Below are 23183 nucleotides of genomic sequence, written 5' to 3' on the forward strand. Positions count from 1 at the left end.
TTTGGCTTTGATTTTATTCTGTTTGGGTGAGCATAAGGAATCTTATGTAAGATGTAATTGTCAGATTATTTAGTTTCTAATATAGTTCAGTGATTCCATGTATTTAATGGGTTAATAGAATGGATTATTGAAGTTCACTATAATAATTTTTTATTTAAAAATAGAACAGAACAGAATAGACTAGAATTCTTTATTGGCCAAGTGCGACTGGACACACAAGGAATTTGTGTTTGGTGCATATGCTCTCAGAGTACATAAAAGAAAAGATACATTTGTCAAGAATCATGAGGTACAACACTTAAGGATTGTCAGAGGGGTCAAATAAGCAATGAAGAAACAATCAATATTAATAAAAATCTTAAGGATACAAGCAACAAGTTACAATCACACGGCCATAAGTGGGAGGAGATGGGTGATAGGAATGATGAGAAAAAAACTAGTTTTAAATAGGAGGGGGGGGAGAGTCCAACTCCCAACTCTATCACGTCGTTGCCCAGGATGCACCGCGGCAAGAAGAACCGCCCCGACTTCGAGGAGGGTAAAACAGTTTTCAAAGACTACATTTCCCGCGAAGCTCCGCGCCAACGCCCCCCCAAGCATGGGCGTCGAAACAGGAAGGGGGAAGGAACAAGGCCGACGCGTGCGCATTTCCGTCACCCGGAGGAGGCGATGCGGGGTTTGTTGGTGGAGCTGTCGCTTTCCCCCTTTCGGGAGTGGTTTTCCGGTAGCCGCTTCAGGTGAGGCCTCGGCTGGTGGGCGGAGGGTGTGTGTGTGGTGGTGGGAGGTTGGTAGCGGATTTCTCTCCAAGGAGGAGGAGGGTAGAATAAGTTTCCGAAGAAGGATCTTGAAGGAGGCTTTTTTCCACCACCCTTTACAATGGAGGTGCAAGGAAGGGGGGCTGCTTGGTCTCGTATAAGAGGTAAGAGTAAGAGGGTTGGAAGGGACCTTGGAGGTCATCTAGTCCAGCCCATAGGAGACCTGTACTAGGGATTCGAACCGCCAAACTGCCAACCTTCCTGGTCGGCAAGCTCAGTTTCTAAGCCACCGAGCCACCTAATCAGGTCTATGTTGTCTTACTTCCAAAAAACGGGAGAAAAAGGGGGTTCCCCGATTCTTTGCCCCCTCTTCTCTTTCTCGTATTTTTGACACTCCTCCCCGTAGTTGCTTCAAGTCAGCGTTTTCTTAACTGTAACAAACTTGGAGACGAGGGGACTTCAATTCCCAGAATTCCCCAGCCAGCAGGATTGAAAAGACTGAAAAGTGGGGGCGACTTGTCACGTTGGGGTGTTGTTTTTCGTGATGGAGAGGGAGTTTACATGGAGCATTGAAATCAGCCTGTCCTCAGCATGTAAAGAAACGTGTCCACTTTTGTACACCACAGCCTTTCTGGACAAATTATAAGACAGTAGGGTAGGGGTCTCCAATCTTGGCTACTTTTTTGGTATTAATAATAATAATAATAATAATAATAATAATAATAATAATAATAATAATAATAATAATAATAATAATAAACAACAAACAAGAGTTGGAAGAAAACTTGGAAGTCTTCCAGTCCAACCCCCTGCTTAGGCAGGAAACCCTGCACTACTTCAGACGACAAATAATAATAATAATAATAATAATTATTATTATTATTAATTAGATTTGTATGCCGCCCCTCTCCACAGACTGAGCGGCTCACACCAATAATAAACAATGTACAATGACAAATCCAATATATTTTAAAAATATCTAAAACCCCTTATTTAAAAATGAAACTTACACACAAACATACCATACATAAATTATATAGGCCTGGGGAAGATGTTTCAATTCCCCCATGCCTGACGGCAGAGGTGAGTTCAACATCTTCTTAAAAACTTCTAGTGTTGGAGCATTCACAACTTCCGGAGGCAAGCTGTTCCACTGGTTAATTGTTCTAACAATCAGGAAATTTCTCCTTAGTTCAAAGTTACTTCTCTCCTTGTTTAATTTCCACCCATGGCTTCTTGTCCTACCCTCAGGTGCTTTGGAGAACAGCCTGACGTCTTCTTTGTGGCAATCCCTGAGATATTGGAACACTGCTAGCATGTCTCCCCTAGTCCTTCTTTTTATTAAACTAGCCATGCCCAGTTCCTGCAACCATTCTTCATATGTAAAGTAGACCATAATCTACTACTAGATAAAGTAGAAAAATGTGGAGTGGACAGCAACACCACCAGATGGGTTCAAAACTGGCTAACCAACCGCACTCAACGTGTAGTGCTCAATGGAACTGCATCTTGATTTTTCTATTTTTCACATCTTACTATTTCTAAGCAGATCCACATCCATATATATACATTGATCAGGGGCGGATTCCTCCTATTGCTGCTACCGGTGAGCTGCAGGCGCAGCTTTGGGTCTGTTGCGTATGCATCCCAGCGAGATTTTGCTTCTGTGCATGCGCAGGAAGCAAAATCTCACGAGTGTGTGCGCGAGATTGCAACGATGTTTTTGCTCCCGCGTATGTGCAAAGCAAAAAACCACCCAAATCTCTCGCTTGCACATCCGCTCACAAGATTTTGCTGCATGCGCAGAAGCAAAATCTCGCTGAAACATGCACATGAACAACACACCCGAACTGCACGCAGCTTAATTTTTACTACCAGTGCAATGTCCTTTACCATTCCGGTAGCAACCCGCTACTGACATTGGTATATAATACTTATATACTTTATACATTTTACATTGCTTTCCCTTGTTGTCAGTTTTTATGTTCCCATCCCACATTGCCTGGTCATCTTTCTTTTCTTTGTCCATTCGTACCACTTAATCCATATTTTATGGTATTCAGAGTTCTTTTGTCCATTTAACTCCATTGTTAGCCTATCCATCTCAGCACAGTCATATTTTTAAAAATAATTTCTTTCTCTAGAAATGTCTGAGAATCTTTCAATTGTTGCACATATATGATCCCTGCCTCTGTCCCAATGTGTAATATTAGGTGTTTAATGCTTTTAAGGGTATTGCTTCCTAGTGATTCTTAGTAAGAAGAATTTGGGTGTAACCTCTTGCATTTATTTATGTATTTTCTTCCGGTACCGTTTAGTTTCAGAACATAACCACCACGTATGGAAGAAGGTGCCTTGCTCTATTTTACATTTCCAGCAGGTCAGATTAGAATTTAGTGGCTAAGGTTGTATATTATTGAGTATTGTCTTTGTCATACTCAGTAATATACAACCCTGGCCACTTTAAGACTTGTGGGCTTCAGCAAAGCTGGCGGAGGAATTCTAGGAGTTGAAGTCCACAAGTGGTAAAGTGGCCAAGGTTGGAGACCCCTGCCAGTAGGGTATTGGCTCTTCTTTTTTTCTTTTATCCCTGGTCTCTGCGATAATCTAGGCTGAGCATGATACCAGGAAGCATAGTTTAGGAACAAAGAAACTTAGCTCTACATTTCCCTATAGTGAAAACGTATATAGCTGGATCAGGTTTCCTAGTTGCCAGTCATCACATTCATTATTATTATTTTTTATTTATTTTTTTATTTATTTTTTCCAATACATAATACACATTGAAGAGAATAGATATGTAGTAATATATATTACGAAAAGGAAAGAAGAAAAGATATAAAAGTATAGGGTATCATATATGATAGGAAGAAAAGATAAATGAGATAAGGAGAGGCAATTGGAAAGGGGAGGGAAGGCACCCTGGTGCACTTATGTATGCCCCTTACTGACCTCTTAGGAACCTGGGGAGGTCAATCATGGATAGTCTAAGGGAAAAATGTTGGGGGTTAGGGGTTGACACTACTGAGTCAGGTAACGAGTTCCACGCTTCGACAACACGGTTGCTGAAGTCATATTTTTTACAGTCTAGTTTGGAGCAGTTAATATTAAGTTTGAATCTGTTGCGTGCTCCTGTGTTGTTGCGGTTGAAGCTGAAGTAGTCATTGACAGGTAGAACGTTGCAGCATATGATCTTGTGGGCAATACTTAGATCGTGTTTTAGGCGTCGTAGTTCTAAGCTTTCTAGACCTAGGATTGATAGTCTGCTTTCGTAGGGTATTCTGTTTCGAGTGGAGGAGTGAAGGGCTCTTCTGGTGAAATATCTTTGGACATTTTCAAGGGTGTTGATGTCCGAGATGTGGTATGGGTTCCAGACAGATGAACTGTATTCAAGGATGGGTCTGGCAAAAGTTTTGTAGGCTCTGGTGAGCAGTGTGAGATATTATTTATTAGATTTGTATGCCGCCCCTCTCCGCAGACTCGGGGCAGCATACTGTTATCCTTGGCCAAAAGAGGGGTGGCATGATGGTGATGATTGCATTTTCATTCTATCCACCTATCTACAGTTACCACGCATCCTTTATTATAAAGAACAGCCCTTTATTATGTCCTTTAAGTTAATTACAATACTTATTGTCTTGGGTTTTGCTCTTGAATTTTCCTTTGTAAATTAAAGTCATAAAACAATTTTGTCTTTAGGCCCCTGTTTTAAATTTGCCCCCTTTTTATATTTGCCCTTTATTTTTTCAATAAACTGTGGTCACTCTGCATGCACATTGTGCGGGAATGTATGTGAACTCAAGGCAGAAGACATAGTTAATATTCCTACCTCCTGTTTTCCCCCCCCAAAAAATCCATGAAGTGGGTTGGACAGTTTGTTGGGAGAGTTCTGCGCATGTGGAAGTTATCCCACCAAGTAGCCACAGTTAACCACTATCTGTAATTGAAGTCTTCAATGAAAAACACTGCAGCAGACTTTCTTGTAAAAGTATATTTTGCTTTTCTTATCAAACTGCTTCTCTAAATAACTACCCTGTTTCCCCGAAAATAAGACGTACCCTGAAAGTAAGGCATGTCAGAGGTTTTGCAGAATTTGCTAATATAAGGCACCCCCAAAAAATAAGGCGTAGTCAAGTTTACATACGGTACGGTGGAAAAACATACGGTACCATTCAAAGCTGTTCATAGCGGTACTGTAATAATGTGGCGTCCAATGCTGGCCCCTTCCATCGCTTTGTACCGTCCAGTACAGCAGACACAGTCTGCTGCTGTCTCACCGCCATTACAGTCTCCACTACAGTGCGTAGACTGTAGTTCCTCTGGTGGCCGGAAGCTGCAATAGCGGGAGTATACTGTTGTACCATATAAGTGCCGTCATTTGTGTGTGTGTGTGTGTGCCATACTGACAGGTACCGTACTGTAATCAGTGTACCGTACGGTACACTTTCTTAGGGGGTGTCAGCTTTTCTGCCTGTGAATTTGTCTTATTTGAGAAATGTAAGGCACCCCCCAAAAATAAGACGTAGCACAACTTTTGGAGCAAAAATTAATATAAGAAAGGAAGCACGGTACCACCTTTACATTTAACCACTACAATGAACTATCCATAATACTATCAAATAACTCTTATTATACCCACCACTGCAACCACTAACCACAAACCACCCAGTACAAAACCACTCTATAACAAACCAGAAACTATAACAAACCACACCCATGCAAGGGTGTTCCTCCTTATATAGGTTACAGCCAATCAGGTTGTAGCACAATTAGCAAACCCATGATTATATGCTAATTATGGCTTACACCAGCCTTCACTGTGGTTACAAACCATTTACTTGCATTGCATTGCAGTATTACCTCCAGAAATCTGACACAGTTGTTTTGCTGTCTCTTAAGCCAAAAGGAACTACTGTAGTTTTGGTCATTTGACCTCTTTTGAAATCAGATTTGTTGAAGGCTAAACCGTTTTCCTTCTCAGGAAGGAAGCTGTTTTTGTGTAAGAATGGATATCTTTTTGGTTTAATGAAAGATGATTAAGCTTTTGGTCATAATAACAAGCACATGGCATCTTGTCAGATAACCTAAGTTATATTCTTTGGTCATTTTCTATAAATTATTACAAGACCATCAGATTTTATTTAAACATACAAGTGGGTAATTATTTGGTAATTAAAATAAGTATGTTTGTCAGATTTCCTCTCCTAAGTGTGTATCTATGTAGGAGATAACCTCAATGCTAGAGGTTTTATTTTCTGATATTTGCTGTTGAAGATTATGAATTTGCCATCATTAGGGTGGTTCAAATCTGATGGTAATTGTTTTACCATCAACTTTTTAGCACAGGTAATGCCTCCAGTACCGTTTTAGCTTCAGGACATAACCACCACATAAGGAAGAAGGTGCCTTGCTCTGTTTTACATTTAGAATTTAGTGGCCCAGGTTGTATATTACTGAGTATTGTCTTTGTCATACTCAGTAATATACAACCCTGGCCACTTTAAGACTTGTGGACTTCAACTCCCAGAATTCCTCAGCCAGCAATTTATTTTATTTATTTATTTATTTATTGGATTTGTATGCCGCCCCTCTCTGTAGACTGGGTGCGGCTAACAACAGTAATAAAAACAGCATATAACCAGTGTTCCCTCTAATTTTTTGGGGGGGTGGGCGGAAAAGTATAGTGTCTGAGCAGCAGTCCCTTTGGGACTGGGCGGCACAGAAATAATAAATAAATAAATAAATAAACAAACAAACAAATAAAAAACCCACCCTGTTTTGCCTCAGAGAATTTCAAAATAAAATGCTGTACTGTGTGTCTATAACAGTGAGCTCATAATAGGACAACTCTATCAATATCAAAATGCCACTTAAATAGTTGAGCTAGTTTCAAACTAGATTTTGATTTTCTTTCTCTCTTCCTTACTCCCATTCTTTTTCTTTCTCTTTTTCTTCCTCTCTTTTTTCTATCTGTTTCTCTCTCTTCCTCTCTTCCTCTCTCTCTCCTTCCCTCTCGGCTTCTGGGCAGGTTTGGAAAACTCTTGAGTTGATGATGATTTTTAAGTGAGCGATTGCTCACTGCTCAGCTTAGAGGGAACTATGCATATAACAATCCAATACTAAGAGGGGGAATTCTCTTCATTCCCCTGTTTATGTTCATATAAAATGGTAGACCTTTAGATATCCCTGTGGAAAATCCTCAGTGATTGTCATTTTAATGAACCAATTTAGTTACTTAGTTTGACTCACTTGAGAAACTGTTAGTGAACCATTACACTGAGTCATACGGCTCGTGTAAGTTTGTGTAATGATTCTTAAACCAAAAGCAACTGTCATATACCTAAGAACGCCTCTACTTACGAATTTTTCTAGATAAGAACCGGGTGTTCAAGAACTATTTTCCACTTACAAACCCGAGCCTCCAAAACTGTAACCGGAAAAAGCACGCAGAAGCTTCCATTGGGCCTCTTTAAGAATCTCCTGGGAGAAAACAGGGCCGGAAAAGGTGGGGAGAAGCCTCTGTGGGCCTCTCTAGGAATCTCCTGGGAGGAAACAGGACCAGAAAAGGCGGGGAGAGGCCTCCATGGGGCCTCTCTAGGAATTTCCTGGGAGGAAACGGCCTCCACCCTCCCTGTAGTTTCCCCAATCACACGCATTATTTGCTTTTACATTGATTCCTATGGGAAAAGTTGCTTCTTCTTACAAACGTTTCTACTTAAGAACCTGGTCACGGAATGAATTAAGTTCGTAAGTAGAGGTACCACTGTACTACAATAATATGTGCTTAACCAAAACTACTCAGACCATACCATAGCTTGGGACAATATGACAATCTTAGATAAATGTTGATATTTGCCATAGATTTAACAATGGCATCCAGTTTTATCCCGCAACCATTGGTTTATATCCAAACCTTTGTAGTTTATAAGGTTGTTATAGCATTAATCCATAGGCAAACCTTAGTAATATTTTTTGGAAATGAGTCCTTATGGCATGTTATCGTTTCCTGGCTTGGTTGCCTGGAGGCAATGCCTCATTATTGCAAACTAAGTGAGGACACTGGAGCAAATAAGGCAAGGATTACTGTGTCCTCACCTGGTTTGCTGTAATCAAGAATTGCCTCTAGGCAACCAGGTGAGGAAACGATAACATGAAGTATTTTCTTTATAAGTTAGTCAGGATTTGTTTGTTTATGCTCGTTATGAGATAGTGTAAACTAGGCTAAGATCACACAGCACATTGACTCTTGAGAACAATTAATCAATGGACCAACATGCTTTCTGGAATTGTAGTTTCTCTATCACTGGAGATTTTCAAGAATAAATTGGACTAGAACATCCTGGAAGTCCCTTCCACCCCTACGATTCTATACTGCTCAAAAAAATAAAGTGGACACTCAAATAACACATCCTAGATGTGAATGAATGAAATATTCTCATTGAATACTTTGTTCTGTACAAAGTTGAATATGCACAACAGCATGTGAAATTGATTGTCAATCAGTGTTGCTTCCTAAGTGGACAGTTTGATTTCATACAAGTTTGATTTACTTGAAGTTACATTCTATGTTTTAAGTGTTCCCTTTATTTTTTTGAGCAGTGTATAATACTTTTTATTTTAGTTCGTTTTGATTTATGTGAGTCCAGCACGCACATTGTCTATTTTTAAGCAGATCAATATTTTTAGAGTTGCTTTTTGAATGTTACTGTAGAGGAAAGATAAACTGTTAAGTATTTGCATATACAGTACTTAAGCAATATAGATTGTTTGCTCAGTTTGTTTATCAGATATCATTGAGTATAGTGTTATGGGCCGAAGGAGATTTTTTTTAATGTAAATAACCGAGCTATCATTCCTTCACATTTCTGGATGTTTTCAAATCTAGGAGTTGAAAGATTATTAAGGAAATGCAAACAAAACTCTTTCAGCCCATAGAGGAGAACAATGCACATAATTAGGTATAATATGTTGGGATATATATCATGAATATGATGTGGCAGTTTTATTGCCAGTTCTTTAGAATATTAAAAACTGCTCTTGGAATGTCTCAGATTAAATTTAAAGCAATTAGTGCTGGTTGTGATGGAATCATTCAGAAGTGGCCCTGTACAGGTAGTCCTTGACTTATGACCACAATTGGAACCCAAAATGTCTGTTGTTAAATGAGACATTTGTTAAGCGAGTCTTGTTCCATTTTACGTCCTTTCTAGCCACAGCTGTTAAGTAAAACACTGAAGTTGTTATGTTAGTTGTTTAAGTCCTTTTTTTTCAGCACCATTGTATCTAAACGGTCACTAAATGAATTATTGTAGATCGAGGACTACCTGGATTATATCGCTATTTGATTTGGGTTTGATTGGGTTGTGTGATTATTTTATTAATAAGGGTTTTAAATTGTGTTTTTAGATATTGGATTTGTACTTTGTTATTATTGTTGTGAGACGCCCCGAGTTCTCGGAGAGGGGCGGCATGCAAATCTAATAAATTATTATTATTATTATTATTATTATTATTATTATTATTATTATTATTACTACTAGTACTACCACTAAAGACTGCAATGAATAAGAACTACATGTAGCTTTCAATTTACGACCATTCATTTAACAGCCATTCAAAATTATGAAGGTGCACTTCTCCTAGTGCTAGGGATGGTTAGTTATTTTAATAACTGTGGCAGCAAAGACCTAACTTTCCAGTTCTCTCTCACTGCTGCTTAGTCACCTTTCTCCCCCAGCAGTGATTTATCTGCTTAATGTTCCAGAAATAGAATAATGGGCTTAAATTACAGGAACAGAGATTATGGTTGAATGACAGGGAAACTTTCTAATTGTAAGTACAGTTCAGGTAGCGGAAGTAGAATGAGATTTCTAGAGAAGTGCCATGTTTCTCCAAAAAAGACGAGCCACCTTGAAAAGAAGCCCTGTCACAGTGATGGCGAACCTTTTTTGGTTCATGTGCCAAAAGGGTGTGGGTGTGTGTGCTGGCCTGCATCCACGTGGCCACATTTTATTTATTTATTTATTGGATTTGTATGCCGTCCCTCTCCGTAGACTCGGGGCGGCTAACAACAATGACAAAAACAGCATGTAACAATCCAATACTAAAACAACTAAAAACCCTTATTATAAAACCAAACATACACACAAACATACCATGCATAAATTGTAATGGCCTAGGGGGAAGGAATATCTCAGTTCCTCCATGCCTGGCGGTATAAGTGAGTCTTGAGTAGTTTATGAAAGACAGGGAGGGTGGGGGCAGTTCTAATCTCCGGGGGGAGTTGGTTCCAGAGGGCCGGGGCCACCACAGAGAAGGCTCTTCCCCTGGGGCCCACCAAACGACATTGTTTAGTCGACGGGACCTGGAGAAGGCCAACTCTGTGGGACCTTATCGGTTGCTGGGATTCGTGCGGTAGCAGGCAGTTCTGGAGGTAATCTGGTCCAATGCCATGTAAGGCTTTAAAGGTCATGACCAACACTTGGAATTGTGACCGGAAACTGATCTGCAGCCAATGCAAGCCACGGAGTGTTGAAGAAACGTGGGCAAATCTGGGAAGCCCCACGATGGCTCTCGCGACTGCGTTCTGCACGATCTGAAGTTTCCGAACACTTTTCAAAGGTAGCCCCATGGAGAGAGCACATCCCTTCCCTCCCCCCACGCATGTGCACTCCCCCTTGCCTTGGACGGTGAAAAAACAGCCAAACCTGCAAACCGGAAGTTCGGAAAAACGGACTTCCGGTTTGCCTGCTGTGCTGCTTTTTTGCACTCAGGAGGTTTAGGGAAGCTTCCTGAAGCTTCAGAGTGCGAAAAACAGTGCAGCGGGCAAACCGGAAGTCCGTTTTTCTGAACTTCTGGTTTGCCCGTTGGGCTATTTTTCACAGTCCGGGGCTTCAGGAAGTTTCCCTGAACCCTCCAGAGTGCAAAAAAACCAGCACAGCAGGCAAACCGGAAGTCCATTTTTCTGAACTTCCGGTTTGCTCACTGGGCAGTCTTTTTCACTCCGGGGCTTCAGGAAGCTTCCAGAGGGAGAAACGGCCTTCCCCAAGGCTGAAAATCATCTGGTGGGCTGGAGCTGACATAGGGCAATGTCTCGTGTGCCCTCCGATATGGCTCCACATGCCACCTGTGGCATGCGTACCATAGTTTCACCATCAGAGCCGGGGTGACGCAGCAGGTAGAGTGCTATACTGCAGGCCACTGAAGCTGACTGTAGATCTGTAGGTTAGTGGTTCAAATCTCATCACCGACTCAAGGTTGACTCAGCCTTCCATCCTTCTGAGGTGGGTTAAATGAGGACCCGGATTGTGGGGGCAATATGCTGGCTCGGTTAAAAAGTGCTATTGCTAACATGTTGTAAGCCTCGCTGAGTCTAAGGAGAAGGGCGGCATAAAAATCAAAGGAATGAATGAATGAAGAAATAAATAAATCATGGCCCTATCACGTTTTTGAGCGCATGTGATCAAATTAAGCCCCACCTACAAAATTAGCCCTAATTAAGACCCCCGCCCATGCCAGGGTGAAGGGGTTAGGGCAAGGCACACAGATAAAAATATTAGCTAGGTTGGAGATAGAGGTGATGGAGCTACCCTACTTACCAGGTCTCGCACATCCTTATACCTGCCTCGACTTCTATTGCAGCTGTTTGCCGCCACTCACGCACATCACACTTGCCTCCATTTTATCCTCAGATGCCTTCCGGCAGGCACCAGAAAGTGAAACGGAGGCTGGTGTTATGTGTGCGAGTGGCGGCAAGGGGCCAGCAGCGGGCTCCTGTTGGGCAAAGCTTTTGGTGCCACCTCTGCGAGGTGAGTCAGTAGTTAGAAACACACACACACACACCACTGCTTAGTTTTTAAGAGGCTAGAGATACTGATTTTATTAATATTTGAAGGAATATTAAAGGTGAATTCAATTAGAAGACAAATAAAATTAGAAAAGTGGGAACAAGGGAGTATGATTTATACCAAAATTGAATAGATAGGAATTAAGAATTTGTCTTTTGATTTTGTATGACTGACTAATGCTACGTTATTTTATTATAACAAAAATAGAAGCTACATTATATTGTAAGATTTTATGTGGAAAGTAAAAAAAATAAAATAAAAACCACTTTTCTAGAAAAGTAATTAGAACCCTCCAAAAAGAAGGCCTAGCTGTTTTTTCGGGAAACAAAGAGAAATAACACCTGGCCTGGTTGCTCAGCCAAAAGTCCTGTTTCCTGTTCTTTTTCCTTTTAATTATTATTAATACATATTGATGGTCTTTGACCGTAAATAAAAATTAATTATTATATAACACCTGGCCTTCTTTTTGGAGAAACACAGTAATAATAATAATAAATAATAATAATAATAATTTATTAGATTTGTATGCCGCCCCTCTCCGAAGACTCGGGGCGGCTCACAACACGATAAAAACAGTATTACTGTATACTGACACAAATCTAATATTAAAAAAAAAAAACTAAAAACCCTATCATAATTAAAAACCAAACAGCACATACATACCAAACATAAATTATAATAAGCCTGGGGGAAAGGTGTCTCAAATCCCCCATGCCTGGCGGTATAGGTGGGCCTTAAGTAGTTTACGGAAGACAAGGAGGGTGGGAGCAATTCTAATCTCCGGGGGGGAGTTGATTCCAGACGGCCGAGGCCGCCACAGAGAAGGCTCTTCCCCTGGGGCCCGCCAGACGACATTGTTTAGTCGACGGGACCCGGAGAAGGCCAACTCTGTGGGACCTTATCGGCCGCTGGGATTCGTGCGGTAGCAGGCGGTTCCGGAGGTATTCTGGTCCAATGCCATGTAGGGCTTTAAAGGTCATGACCAACACTTTGAATTGTGACCGGAAACTAATCGGCAGCCAATGCAGGCCACGGAGTGTTGTAGATACGTGGGCGAATCTTGGAAGCCCCACGATGGCTCTCGCGGCTGCGTTCTGCACGATCTGGAGTTTCCGAACACTTTTCAAAGGTAGCCCCATGTAGAGAGCGTTGCAGTAATCGAACCTATAGGTGGGTCTTAAGTAGTTTACGGAAGACGAGGAGGGTGGGAGCAATTCTAATCTCCGAAAGCATATTCAAACCTAAATAGATCATTTGTATTAAGAGACTGTAGCTCAGGAATTAAAGGGCTAAATAGAATCTGTCTTGGAAGAGGGGGTGTTATTCCAACTTTTGCACTGTAGGTCATCTGCTAACAGCTGAAAATTTTATTTATTTATTTATTTATTAGATTTGTATGCCGCCCCTCTCCATAGACTCAGGGCGGCTCACAGCAACAATAAAACAATGTACGACAAATCTAATAACTTAAAAACACTAAAAACCCTGATTGATGATGATTGATCTCTCGTGATTAACGCCCTTTCCTTTTTTCCGTCACAGGTCTGTCAACCTATTGTTGCTGAAGATGACCGATTGGATACTGAATTAACACCGCTTCCAGGTTCCTGCCCATTTTTTTAAAGTGGGCAAAATCTATTCAGAAATGGCAACTCTGCCAAGTACATCTGCTGGGCCTCCGCCGTCCCTCACGGATCCAGGAGTGGCCGTGTGGGAGTGGCAGGATGAGTTTGGCCGGTGGAGGCCATACCGAAGTAGCGTCTGCAGCTACATTGAGCAGTCTTTCCAGGTTCTCATGGTGAAAGGCCGGCGATCACTGGGAACCTGGCCTGTCAATGGCAGCATACCCTTGGGACAGGCTGATTCAACTCTGGCTCCCTACATAATTGACCTACCGAGTCTCACCCAGTTCCGGCAAGATACAGGTAAAAAGCAACTGCTTATGGATATAGCTTAAGAATGGACACATCCATCATGATGGAGAGCAATGTTTCTCAATGGTGACTAAGGAATTATGGGAGTCCATACATAGAAACATAGAAACAGCAGAAAAAGACCTCATGGTCCATCTAGTCTGCCCTTATACTACTTCCTGTATTTTATCTTACAATGGATATATGTTTATCCCAGGCATGTTTAAATTCAGTTACTGTGGATTTACCAACCACGTCTGCTGGAAGTTTGTTCCAAGGATCTACTACTCTTTCAGTAAAATAATATTTTCTCATGTTACTTTTGATCTTTCCCCCAACTAACCTCAGATTGTGTCCCCTTGTTCTTCGTGTTCACTTTCCTATTAAAAAACACTTCCCTCCTGAACCTTTAACATATTTAAATGTTTCGATCATGTCCCCCCTTTTCCTTCTGTCCTCCAGACTATACAGATTGAGTTCATTAAGTCTTTCTTGTAAGTTTTATGCTTAAGACCTTCCACCATTCTTGTAGCCCGTCTTTGGACCCATACAGTAAAATTGCTTGGTTAAGAATAATTTTTGTAGAGCATTCTCCAGTCTGAAGTGCTGAGAAAGAGCTGTAAACCTGGATTAAATCTCAGTTATTAGGTTATCAATATTCTCTTGGCCTCAGGTTTTATTATGAAATATAGGAGAACAGTATCTCCCACAAAACAATTCTAGCTTTATAAGGGCAAACGTTGTGTGTGTTTGTTTACACAAACTGACTAAGCCTTAATAGGATTTGTTGACTTAGAGAATTGTATGGGCTGAGTAAATTGTGACTTGTTAAATCATGGATAATGTATGGTGTGTGAACCCATTCTATTTCTATCTTCTAAATATATCAATGTTAATAGCTTAAATAAAATATATAACATCCAAATATTATAAATATATACATATTTAAAAATGAAAACATATTTATAGTAAACTATATATAAGCAAAAATCGATCATTGAGCGAACTTACGTAAGATATTCCTAGAGGTATATACTATGTATAAATGTAAATGTATTGTTTTGTTTAGTGTTTCTTTGTACTTTTTAAAATGTATATAACTAAATAACATTTTAAAAAAATAGTTTAAATAATGTAAAATAGCTGGCAGCCAACAGCTATCTTCAGGATATCTACGACGGATACCAATGATAACTAATCATAAAAGATTCTGCATTTCTTTTAAAATGCAGGCATTCTATTTTCGCAGGCTCCCTCCTCCCACAAAATAGAATTTGAGTTCTGAGTTATTTTTACGCAGCCCATTAACCTCCACTGCAGATCAGATGGATTTTATATAAATAAAACAACCCTCTACAAATCATCTGAAGCACGCCCTGCGGAAAACGCAACTCTGGATTCTGCTTCCAGACAATCTGGTCTCTTCACAGGAAGTGAGAGAAAAATGACAGGAAACCACCTGTCTTGACACGGAAGGAAGCAGCAGCTTGTCTCGAAATAGGCTGTGAGCATTTAGAGTTTCAGCTGAGAGCAATGGAGATAATGGCTAAATGAAGGAAATGGGGGACGCTGATGGCGTCTGTCTGTTCGTTGCACCAGTAGCTTATAGAAGTAATTCTCGACTTATGACTGACCGTTTTGTGACTGTTAGAAGTTACAACAGCATTGAAAAAAGGGACTTACGACCATTTTTCATACTTACAACCCTTGCGGCACACCAGTAGTCAGGATCAAAATTCTTGGCAACTGGCCTGTATTTATGATATTCCTAAACTCATATTGTCTGTCTGTCTATCTTATCTATTCTATCTCTCTCTCTCTCTCTCTCTCTCTCTCTCTCTCTCTCTCTCTATCTATCTATCTATCTATCCATCCTATCTTTCTATCTATTATCTATCTATCTATCTCTATCTATCTATCTATCTATCTATCTATCTATCTATCTATCTATCCTATCTATCTATCCTATCTTTCTATCTATCATCTATCTATCTCTATCTATCTATCTATCCTATCTATCTTTCTATCTATCTATCTATCTATCTATCTATCTATCTTTCTTTCTTTCTGTGTCACCCATCTCCCTAGGGACTCAAGGCAGCTCACAATAAAAACAGGTATCGATCCATATAAAACATGTTTCAATTAAAATAGTTACAGTCATCCAGACATTCATGGGCCATCCTCCCTAATCATCCCACCCTACCCCACCCAGGTCAATGGCCCCAGGTCTGTCAAACAAGCCAGGTCTTTACAGCTTTCCGGAAGGCCCACCTGAATCCCTAAGTCCAACTTCACAAAGAGGGACTCACAACCCGCAATCTCATGAACAGCGAGTCTGCGTAGGCTAATAGTCTCCTTGGCTACAATAGCCACTCCTCCCCCCCTTCCCTGGGGTCATGACTTATTTATTTATTTATTTATTTATTAAATTTGTATGCCGCCCCTCTCCGTAGACTCGGGGCGGCTCACAGTGATAGAAACAATGTACAATACAAATCTAATAATACGAAGTTAAAAACCCATAATTTAAAAAACATGCACACAACACACCATACCTAAATTATATAGGCCTGGGGAAGATATTTCAATTCCCCCATGCCTGACGGCAGAGGTGGCTTTTGAGAAGTTTACGAAAGTCAAGGAGGGTGGGGGCAATTCTGATCTCTGGGGGGAGTTGGTTCCAGAGGGCCGGGGCCGCCACAGAGAAGGCTCTTCCCCTGGGTCCCGCCAAATGACTGATGCCATACCTGAAACCCTGCTGGGCATATCTCAGAGAGAGGAACTCCTCCTTCTGGGCCCAGCCAGGTTTCAGCCACACATACCATGTCAGCCTCCTCCTCCATGATCAAATCTCGGATGAGGAGAGCCTTGTTCACAACCGACCTGGCATTGAGCAGCAGCAGCCTGAGTCCAGGGCCCAGATTATACTCATCACCAGAGCCCTGGTCTGAGTCCATGGGGCCGGAACAGGGGATCACTTTCAAGCAGCATTCCCTTGTTCCCCTGAAACGGCTTGTCCCATGTCTCCCACCTTATCTGCCTCTCCCCAGCAGCACCGGGATATTCTGGCCCTCTTCCACCCCAGAGATAGGCTCTCCAATCCCTCCCGCCTCTACATCGCTAGGCAGGCTGACCCAATCATTCATTTCATTCATCTCATACATACCTTCCATCCATTAAATTATGGGTGCATGTGGTTTCAGCACCCAAGGGGGAAAAGGTTCACTATTCACTGGCCTAGGCAAATCTCTGCAGTTTTCTTGGCCAGATTCCAGGTATGACTTGCCACTGCTTGCTTTATATGGCTGGAAGAGCTTGTCTGGTCCAAGCTGTCTTCGTGCATACATTGGGACTAGAATTTACAGTCTCCTGGTTGATAGCTTGATGCCTTAACCCTGTTGCCAAACTGGTTTAATTTATGACAATATGTAATGCTTAAAAATGAATAAATGCTGCAGTTAAGACAGTTCCTGTCCTCGGTCTCCAGCTATAAATAACACGATGCAAAGGAAAAAGGAAGGAGGGAAAAGTCAAAATGAGCATTGTTATATTGTGTGTTTTTAAATAACCCATAGATAAGCAGTTAGCTTTTTAAATGCAAAACAAGGTATCAATTCAAACACAATGGAAGTTGGCCAATTTCAAAGCGATATTTAATTTTGAACCTGATTTTCAATAGCAATAGTATTTATAGACTTGTATACCGCTTCATAATGCTTTTACAGCCTTCTCTAAGCAGTTTAGAGAATCAGCCTATTGCCCCCAACAATCTGAGTCCTCATTTTACCCACCTCGGAAGGATGGAAGGCTGAGTCAACCTTGAGCCGGTGGTGAGATTTGAACTTCTGAACTACAGCTAGCAGTTAGCTGAAGTGGCCTGCAGTGCTGCACTCTAACCACAGGGCCACGCCGGATCCTACTTAATGGCGCTGCCATGAATGCAAATGCTCCTTGGCAGAACATCTGCCATTTCTTCTGAAGAAATAATCAGATAGCTGGTGATGCAAAATATTTTTCTATATCTGATCTACTGGACGGACTGCTGCAAAAATGGTCGAATAATGTATCCTGGTGTTCTTATTTTTTCTCCTTGTCTAATGCGAACGAGAAATATCACAGCAATTAATACTCGGCGGTGGAAGGTCTTAAGCAAGGGTCCCCAAACTTGGCAACTTTAAGACTGGCTGGAGAATTCTGGGAGTTGAAGTTCACAAATCTTAAAGTTGCCAAGTTTGAAGACTTCTGGTCTTAAGCATAAAACTTATCAGGAAAGACTTCATGAACTCAATCTGTATAGTTTGGAGGACAGAAGGGAAAGGGGGGACATGATTGAAATATTTAAATATGTTATAGGGTTAAATAAGGTTCAAGAGGGAAGTGTTTTTAATAGGAAAGTGAACATAACAAGGGGGTACAATCTGAGGTTAAAATAGAATAGAATAGAATAGAATAGAATTTTTATTGGCCAAGTGTGATTGGACACACAAGGAATTTGTTTTGGTGCATATGCTCTCAGTGTACATAAAAGAAAAAGATACATTTGTCAAGAATCATGTGGTACAACACTTAATGATTGTTGTAGGGGTCAAATAAGCAATGAAGAAACAATCAATATCTTAGGATACAAGCAACAAGTTACAGTCATACAGTGCTAAGTGGGAGGAAAAGGTTGATAGGAATGATGAGAAAAAACTAGTAGTAATAGAACTGCAGATTTAGTAAAAAGATGACAGTCTTGAGAGAATTATTTGTTTAGTAGAGTGATGGCATTCGGGGAAAAACTGTTCTTGTATCTAGTTGTCTTGGTGTGCAGTGCTCTGTAGTGACATTTATAGTTGGGGGAAAGATCAGAAGCAACATGAGAAAATATTATTTTACTGAAAGAGTAGTAGATGCTTAGAACAAACTTCCAGCAGACGTGGTTGGTAAATCCACAGTAACTGAATTTAAACATGCCTTGGATAAACATATAGAAACATAGTAGATTGACGACAGAAAAAGACCTCATGGTCCATCTAGTCTGCCCTTATACTATTTCTTGTATTTTATCTTAAGATGGATATATGTTTGTCCCAGGCATGTTTAAATTCAGTTACTGTGGATTTACCGACCACGTCTGCTGGAAGTTAGTTCCAAGGATCTACTACTCTTCCAGTAAAATAATATTTTCTCACATTACTTCTCATCTTTCCCCCAACTAACCTCAGATTGTGTCCCCTTGTTCTTGTGTTCAGTTTCCCATTGAAAACACTTCCCTCCTGGACCTTATTTAACCCTTTAACATATTTAAATGTTTCGATCATGTCCCCCCCCCTTTCCCTTCTGTCCTCCAGACTATACAGATTGAGTTCATTAAGTCTTTCCTGATATATCCATCCTAAGATAAAATACAGGAAATAGTATAAGGGCAGACTAGATGGACCATGAGGTCTTTTTCTGCCGTCAATTTTCGATGTTTCTATGTTTTCTCAGAATTCTTCCTTTACAGCATCTGGTTTTATTTTCTGATTTGTCGTGAATTTCCCCCCCCCCCCCCTTCTTAGGGACCATGAGAGCTGTACACCGACACGTCTTCCAGCTTGATTCGGCACCTGGACAGGGAGTGGTTTGGGAGTGGCAGAACGACGAAGGAAGCTGGCTTCCGTACGAGATGAGTGTTTGTGTATACTTGGAGCAAGCTTTCTCGCTCAGCAGCCCTCAGGTGGACCTTGGGACCTTTGGTTACAATTACGGGATTGATTTTGTATCGCAGACCCAGACCAATAAAACCACCGGGTACCAGCGAAGAATCCGTCGGTGTGTGGACTCCCCGTACCCCATAGCCGCAGCCACAGGGCCTGCTCACAGTGGGCCCACCTGTTCGTGCCAACAGTGCTTGTTGAATAGTGGAACTGGCCCCATAACCTCACGGTATCGGCACTCAATGGTGAATCTTCCCGGACATTCATCGGGAACGACTCCCAAATCCCTTCCTGGTATGCAGGGGGCCAATAGGAACTCAGGACTCGGTGCTTCTCTGGTGGGCTTCGTGCCTTACAATAAACCCACCCTCTCTGGAGCCAGATCGATGCCAAGGCTGAACGCGCAGAGTCCTGGGTTGGCTTCACAATCTGCAGCCATAGGTGGGTCCAGCTCGGCGCACACAGCATCCAAAGGAACCAGGTAATGCTTTCCTAAAGGACCTTCCGGCTATGTTAGATGTCAGTGGCCCATCCAAGAGTAGGATTATTTATAGACATACTGCGGTATTTTTATCTTGCTTCTCAGACAGTTATTGACTCCCCGAAAGGCTCAGGTCGATAATAAAATGGGAGAGTCATTGTGTCACCGGGAATCAGATCTCTGTGGCTGTTTTATCATTGTTTGACAGTGTGCTTTCTTTAAATAGCTTGATTCTTCAGCTGATAGAAAAAGTCAGTAGTCCGAAATTTATGGGGGTTTGCCGGGGTTTTTTGGCTGATGGATTGGAAAAATGGCTTTTCCTCTTTTTTTCAATAGCATTCCAGAGAATGCAATTTCCCAGTGGCTTTATATCCTGATGGGAGAAGCAAAATTGCAGATTTCTTTTTTGCTTTCCAAGCCCAGGGAAGCTGCCACTGAAGTGAGTGAGTGTCCCAGTGTTTCAGGTCAAGGATCCGTGTATCAATTTCAGGCTGCGGCATACTGTAATTCCAGTTTAGAAAATCAGCCAAATCGTAGATGATGGGGGGAGAAACTCCTTAAAGCCTTGGAAAGCTATTAGCAGAACACAATTGTCCTTCTCTAGTGCTGGGGGGGGGGGGATATCCCCCTCTGGTAGGGTTTGCAACTTGGGTGTCCTCCTAGATCCTTAGACTAGAGCAACATCTCTCAGCTACGGCTAGGGGGAACTTTGCATAGATTCGCCTTGTGCACCAGTTTGTTTGTTTGTTTACTTACTTACTTACTTACTTACTTACTTACTTACTTACTTACTTACTTACTTACTTACTTATTTATTTGATTTTTTGTGCCACCTTTCTCCTTAGACTCAGGGCAGCTTACAACATGTTAGCAATAGCACTTTTTAACAGAGCCAGCATATTGCCCCCACAATCTGGGTCCTTATTTTACCCACCTCGGAAGGATGGAAGGCTGAGTCAACCTTGAGCCGGTGATGAGATTTGAACCGCTGACCTTCAGATCTACAGTCAGCTTCAGTGGCCTGCAGTACAGCACTCTACCTGCTGCGCCACCCTGGCACATTTTGCGACCCTACCTAGACTAGGAGTCTCTTCGCACGGTCACTCACGCCCTCATCACCTCACGCCTTGACTATTGCAATGCTCTCCACGTGAGCTACCCTTGAAAAGCATTTGGAGACTACAGCTGGATCAAAATGCAGCCGCATGAGTTATAGTGGGTGTACCGAGGTACAGTCAGTCTCTGGATGCAATTCAAGGTGTTGGTTATTACCTTTAAAGCCCTACATGTCTTAGGACCAGACTATTTACGGGACCACCTTTTACCTCATATCTCCACCGGCCAATAATGGTCCATAGAGTTGGTCTTCTCCAGGTCCAGTCCGCAAACAATGTCGGTTGGTGGGACCGCAGGGAAAGGCCTTCTCTGTGGCGGCTCTGACACTTTGGAACCAACTGCTTCCAGAGATACGCATTATCCCCACCCTGCCAGCCTTCCGGAAAGCCGTTAAGACCTGGCTTTTTGGGCCCGGGCCTGGGACCATGAGTGATTGAGAGTATGTATGGTTTTTAAGGGCTATTATTTATTTATTTATTGGATTTGTATTTATTGGATTTGTATGCCGCCCCTCTCCGTAGATTCGGGGCGGCTAACAACAGTAATAAAAACAGCATATAACAATCCAATATTAAAACAGTTAAAAACCCTTATTATAAAACCAAACACACATACAGACATACCATGCATAAAATTGTAAAGGCCTAGGGGGAAAGAGTATCTCAGTTCCCCCATGCCTGGCGGCAGAGGTGGGTTTTAAGAAGTTTACAAAAGGCAAGGTGGGGGCAATTCTAATCTCTGGGGGGAGTTGGTTCCAGAGGACCGGGACCGCCACAGAGAAGGCTCTTCCCCTGGGTCCCGAGCAAGCGACATTGTTTAGTTGACGGGACCCGGAGAAGACCCACTCTGTGGGACCTAATTGGTCGCTGGGATTCATGCAGCAGAAGGCGGTCCCTAAGATAATCTGGTCTGGTGCCATGAAGGGCTTTATAGTTCATAACCAACACTTTGAATTGTGACCGGAAACTGATCGGCAACCAATGCAGACTGCGGAGTGTTGGTGTAACATGGGCATATTTGGGAAAGCACATGATTGCTCTCGCAGCTGCATTCTGCATGACCTGAAGTTTCCGAACACTTTTCAAAGGTAGCCCCATGTAGAGAGCATTATGTTTTTTATACTTTTTGCTGTTGTTGATACTGTGATCCATTTTTACACTGCTTTTTAAATCCTTGTTACTATTGTGAGCCACCCAGAGTCCATTGGAGTTGGTTGGCCTGTAAAATTTATTAAATAAATAAATAAGCTACTGGCAGAACAGGGTGGCTAAAGAATCTGAACTAATATTTCCTTCACTTTTGCCTTGATAACAGATCCTATACATCTGTGTTAAGGTCATCTTCCTTATTCTTTACATTAGATTGCATGAAAGATCAGAATACTCCATATCAATTGTAATAAGGTTTTTTAAAAAAACTTTATCTATAGTTTTCTATCTCAATTTACATATACAGATATGAATATCTATGGAGATTCTCAGTCATCCAGGTCGTGGTTGTCCCAAAGGTGCTTTTTTTCACAAGGCAACTGGACTTTTTTCCCTTTGTGAAGACGTTTCACTTCTCATCCAAGAAGCTTCTTCCGTTCTGACTGAATGGTGGAGAATTGATCATAAATCATTCCATCCTCCACCGTTCAGTCAGAACCCAAAAAACTTCCGCGAAACATCTTTAAGGGAACAAAGGAAAGTCCAGTTGCCTTTTGAAATAACACCTTTGGTATAGATATGAATATTTTGTACTCAGTTGGTTTAACTTGCAGTTTAGAATTGCATTGGGCTATTTATTTATTTATTTATTTATTTATTTATTTATTTTATTACTTACTTACTTACTTACTTACTTACTTACTTACTTACTTACTTACTTACTTACTTACTTATATGCTACCCTTCTCCGAGGACTCAGGGCAGCTCACAACATATATAAAATATAAAGGTACAAGAAAGCAGTTTGAAAGTCCAATATTTAAAAACAGTCTAAGAATTCCAATTTTAAATCAGTTGGGCAACCACTATGCATTGGGATTCAGAATTTACTAACTATGAGATTTTTAAAAAAAATATGTGACCTTCATTTGCAAGTTCTAAACAGAGACCTGTCTTTTTTAAAGCAATGCTGCCTTTTCAGAACAAGGTATAAGCTTAAGCCGAGGAAAGGGCTATTTCAACACCAGGAGACAACATTAGATAGCTTTGGTTTCTATCTCCACAAAACAGCACCCCATCGGAATCATGTAATTGCTTCTGTCTGGGCAAATCTAACCTACACAATTAGTAGAAATCTGAGAAGGAAAGCAGCAGTAGCTCTAATACTTGGGCTAGATTAGTTTCCTTGCCTACCTTTTCCTCTATCTGTGTTTCAAATTAGAACATTTCTCTTGTATA

At 41.4% G+C, this 23183-nt stretch overlaps 1 protein-coding gene across 1 annotated transcript in view; it reads left to right on the top strand.

Moving 5' to 3' along the window:
- Positions 1 to 633: 633 nt before the first annotated feature.
- The window catches only part of DTX2 (deltex E3 ubiquitin ligase 2), a 30052-nt gene continuing 7502 nt past the window's right edge, over positions 634 to 23183 (top strand). Inside the window, 4 exon segments of the mRNA XM_070730462.1 lie at positions 634 to 737; positions 13145 to 13527; positions 19062 to 19680; positions 20017 to 20119. Of these exon segments, the coding sequence (XP_070586563.1) occupies positions 13248 to 13527; positions 19062 to 19680; positions 20017 to 20119 (1002 nt within the window). The 5' untranslated portion in view covers positions 634 to 737; positions 13145 to 13247.

The sequence above is a fragment of the Erythrolamprus reginae genome, chromosome 1 (genome assembly GCF_031021105.1).
Source record: "Erythrolamprus reginae isolate rEryReg1 chromosome 1, rEryReg1.hap1, whole genome shotgun sequence".
In the NCBI taxonomy this organism is placed as follows: domain Eukaryota; kingdom Metazoa; phylum Chordata; class Lepidosauria; order Squamata; family Dipsadidae; genus Erythrolamprus; species Erythrolamprus reginae.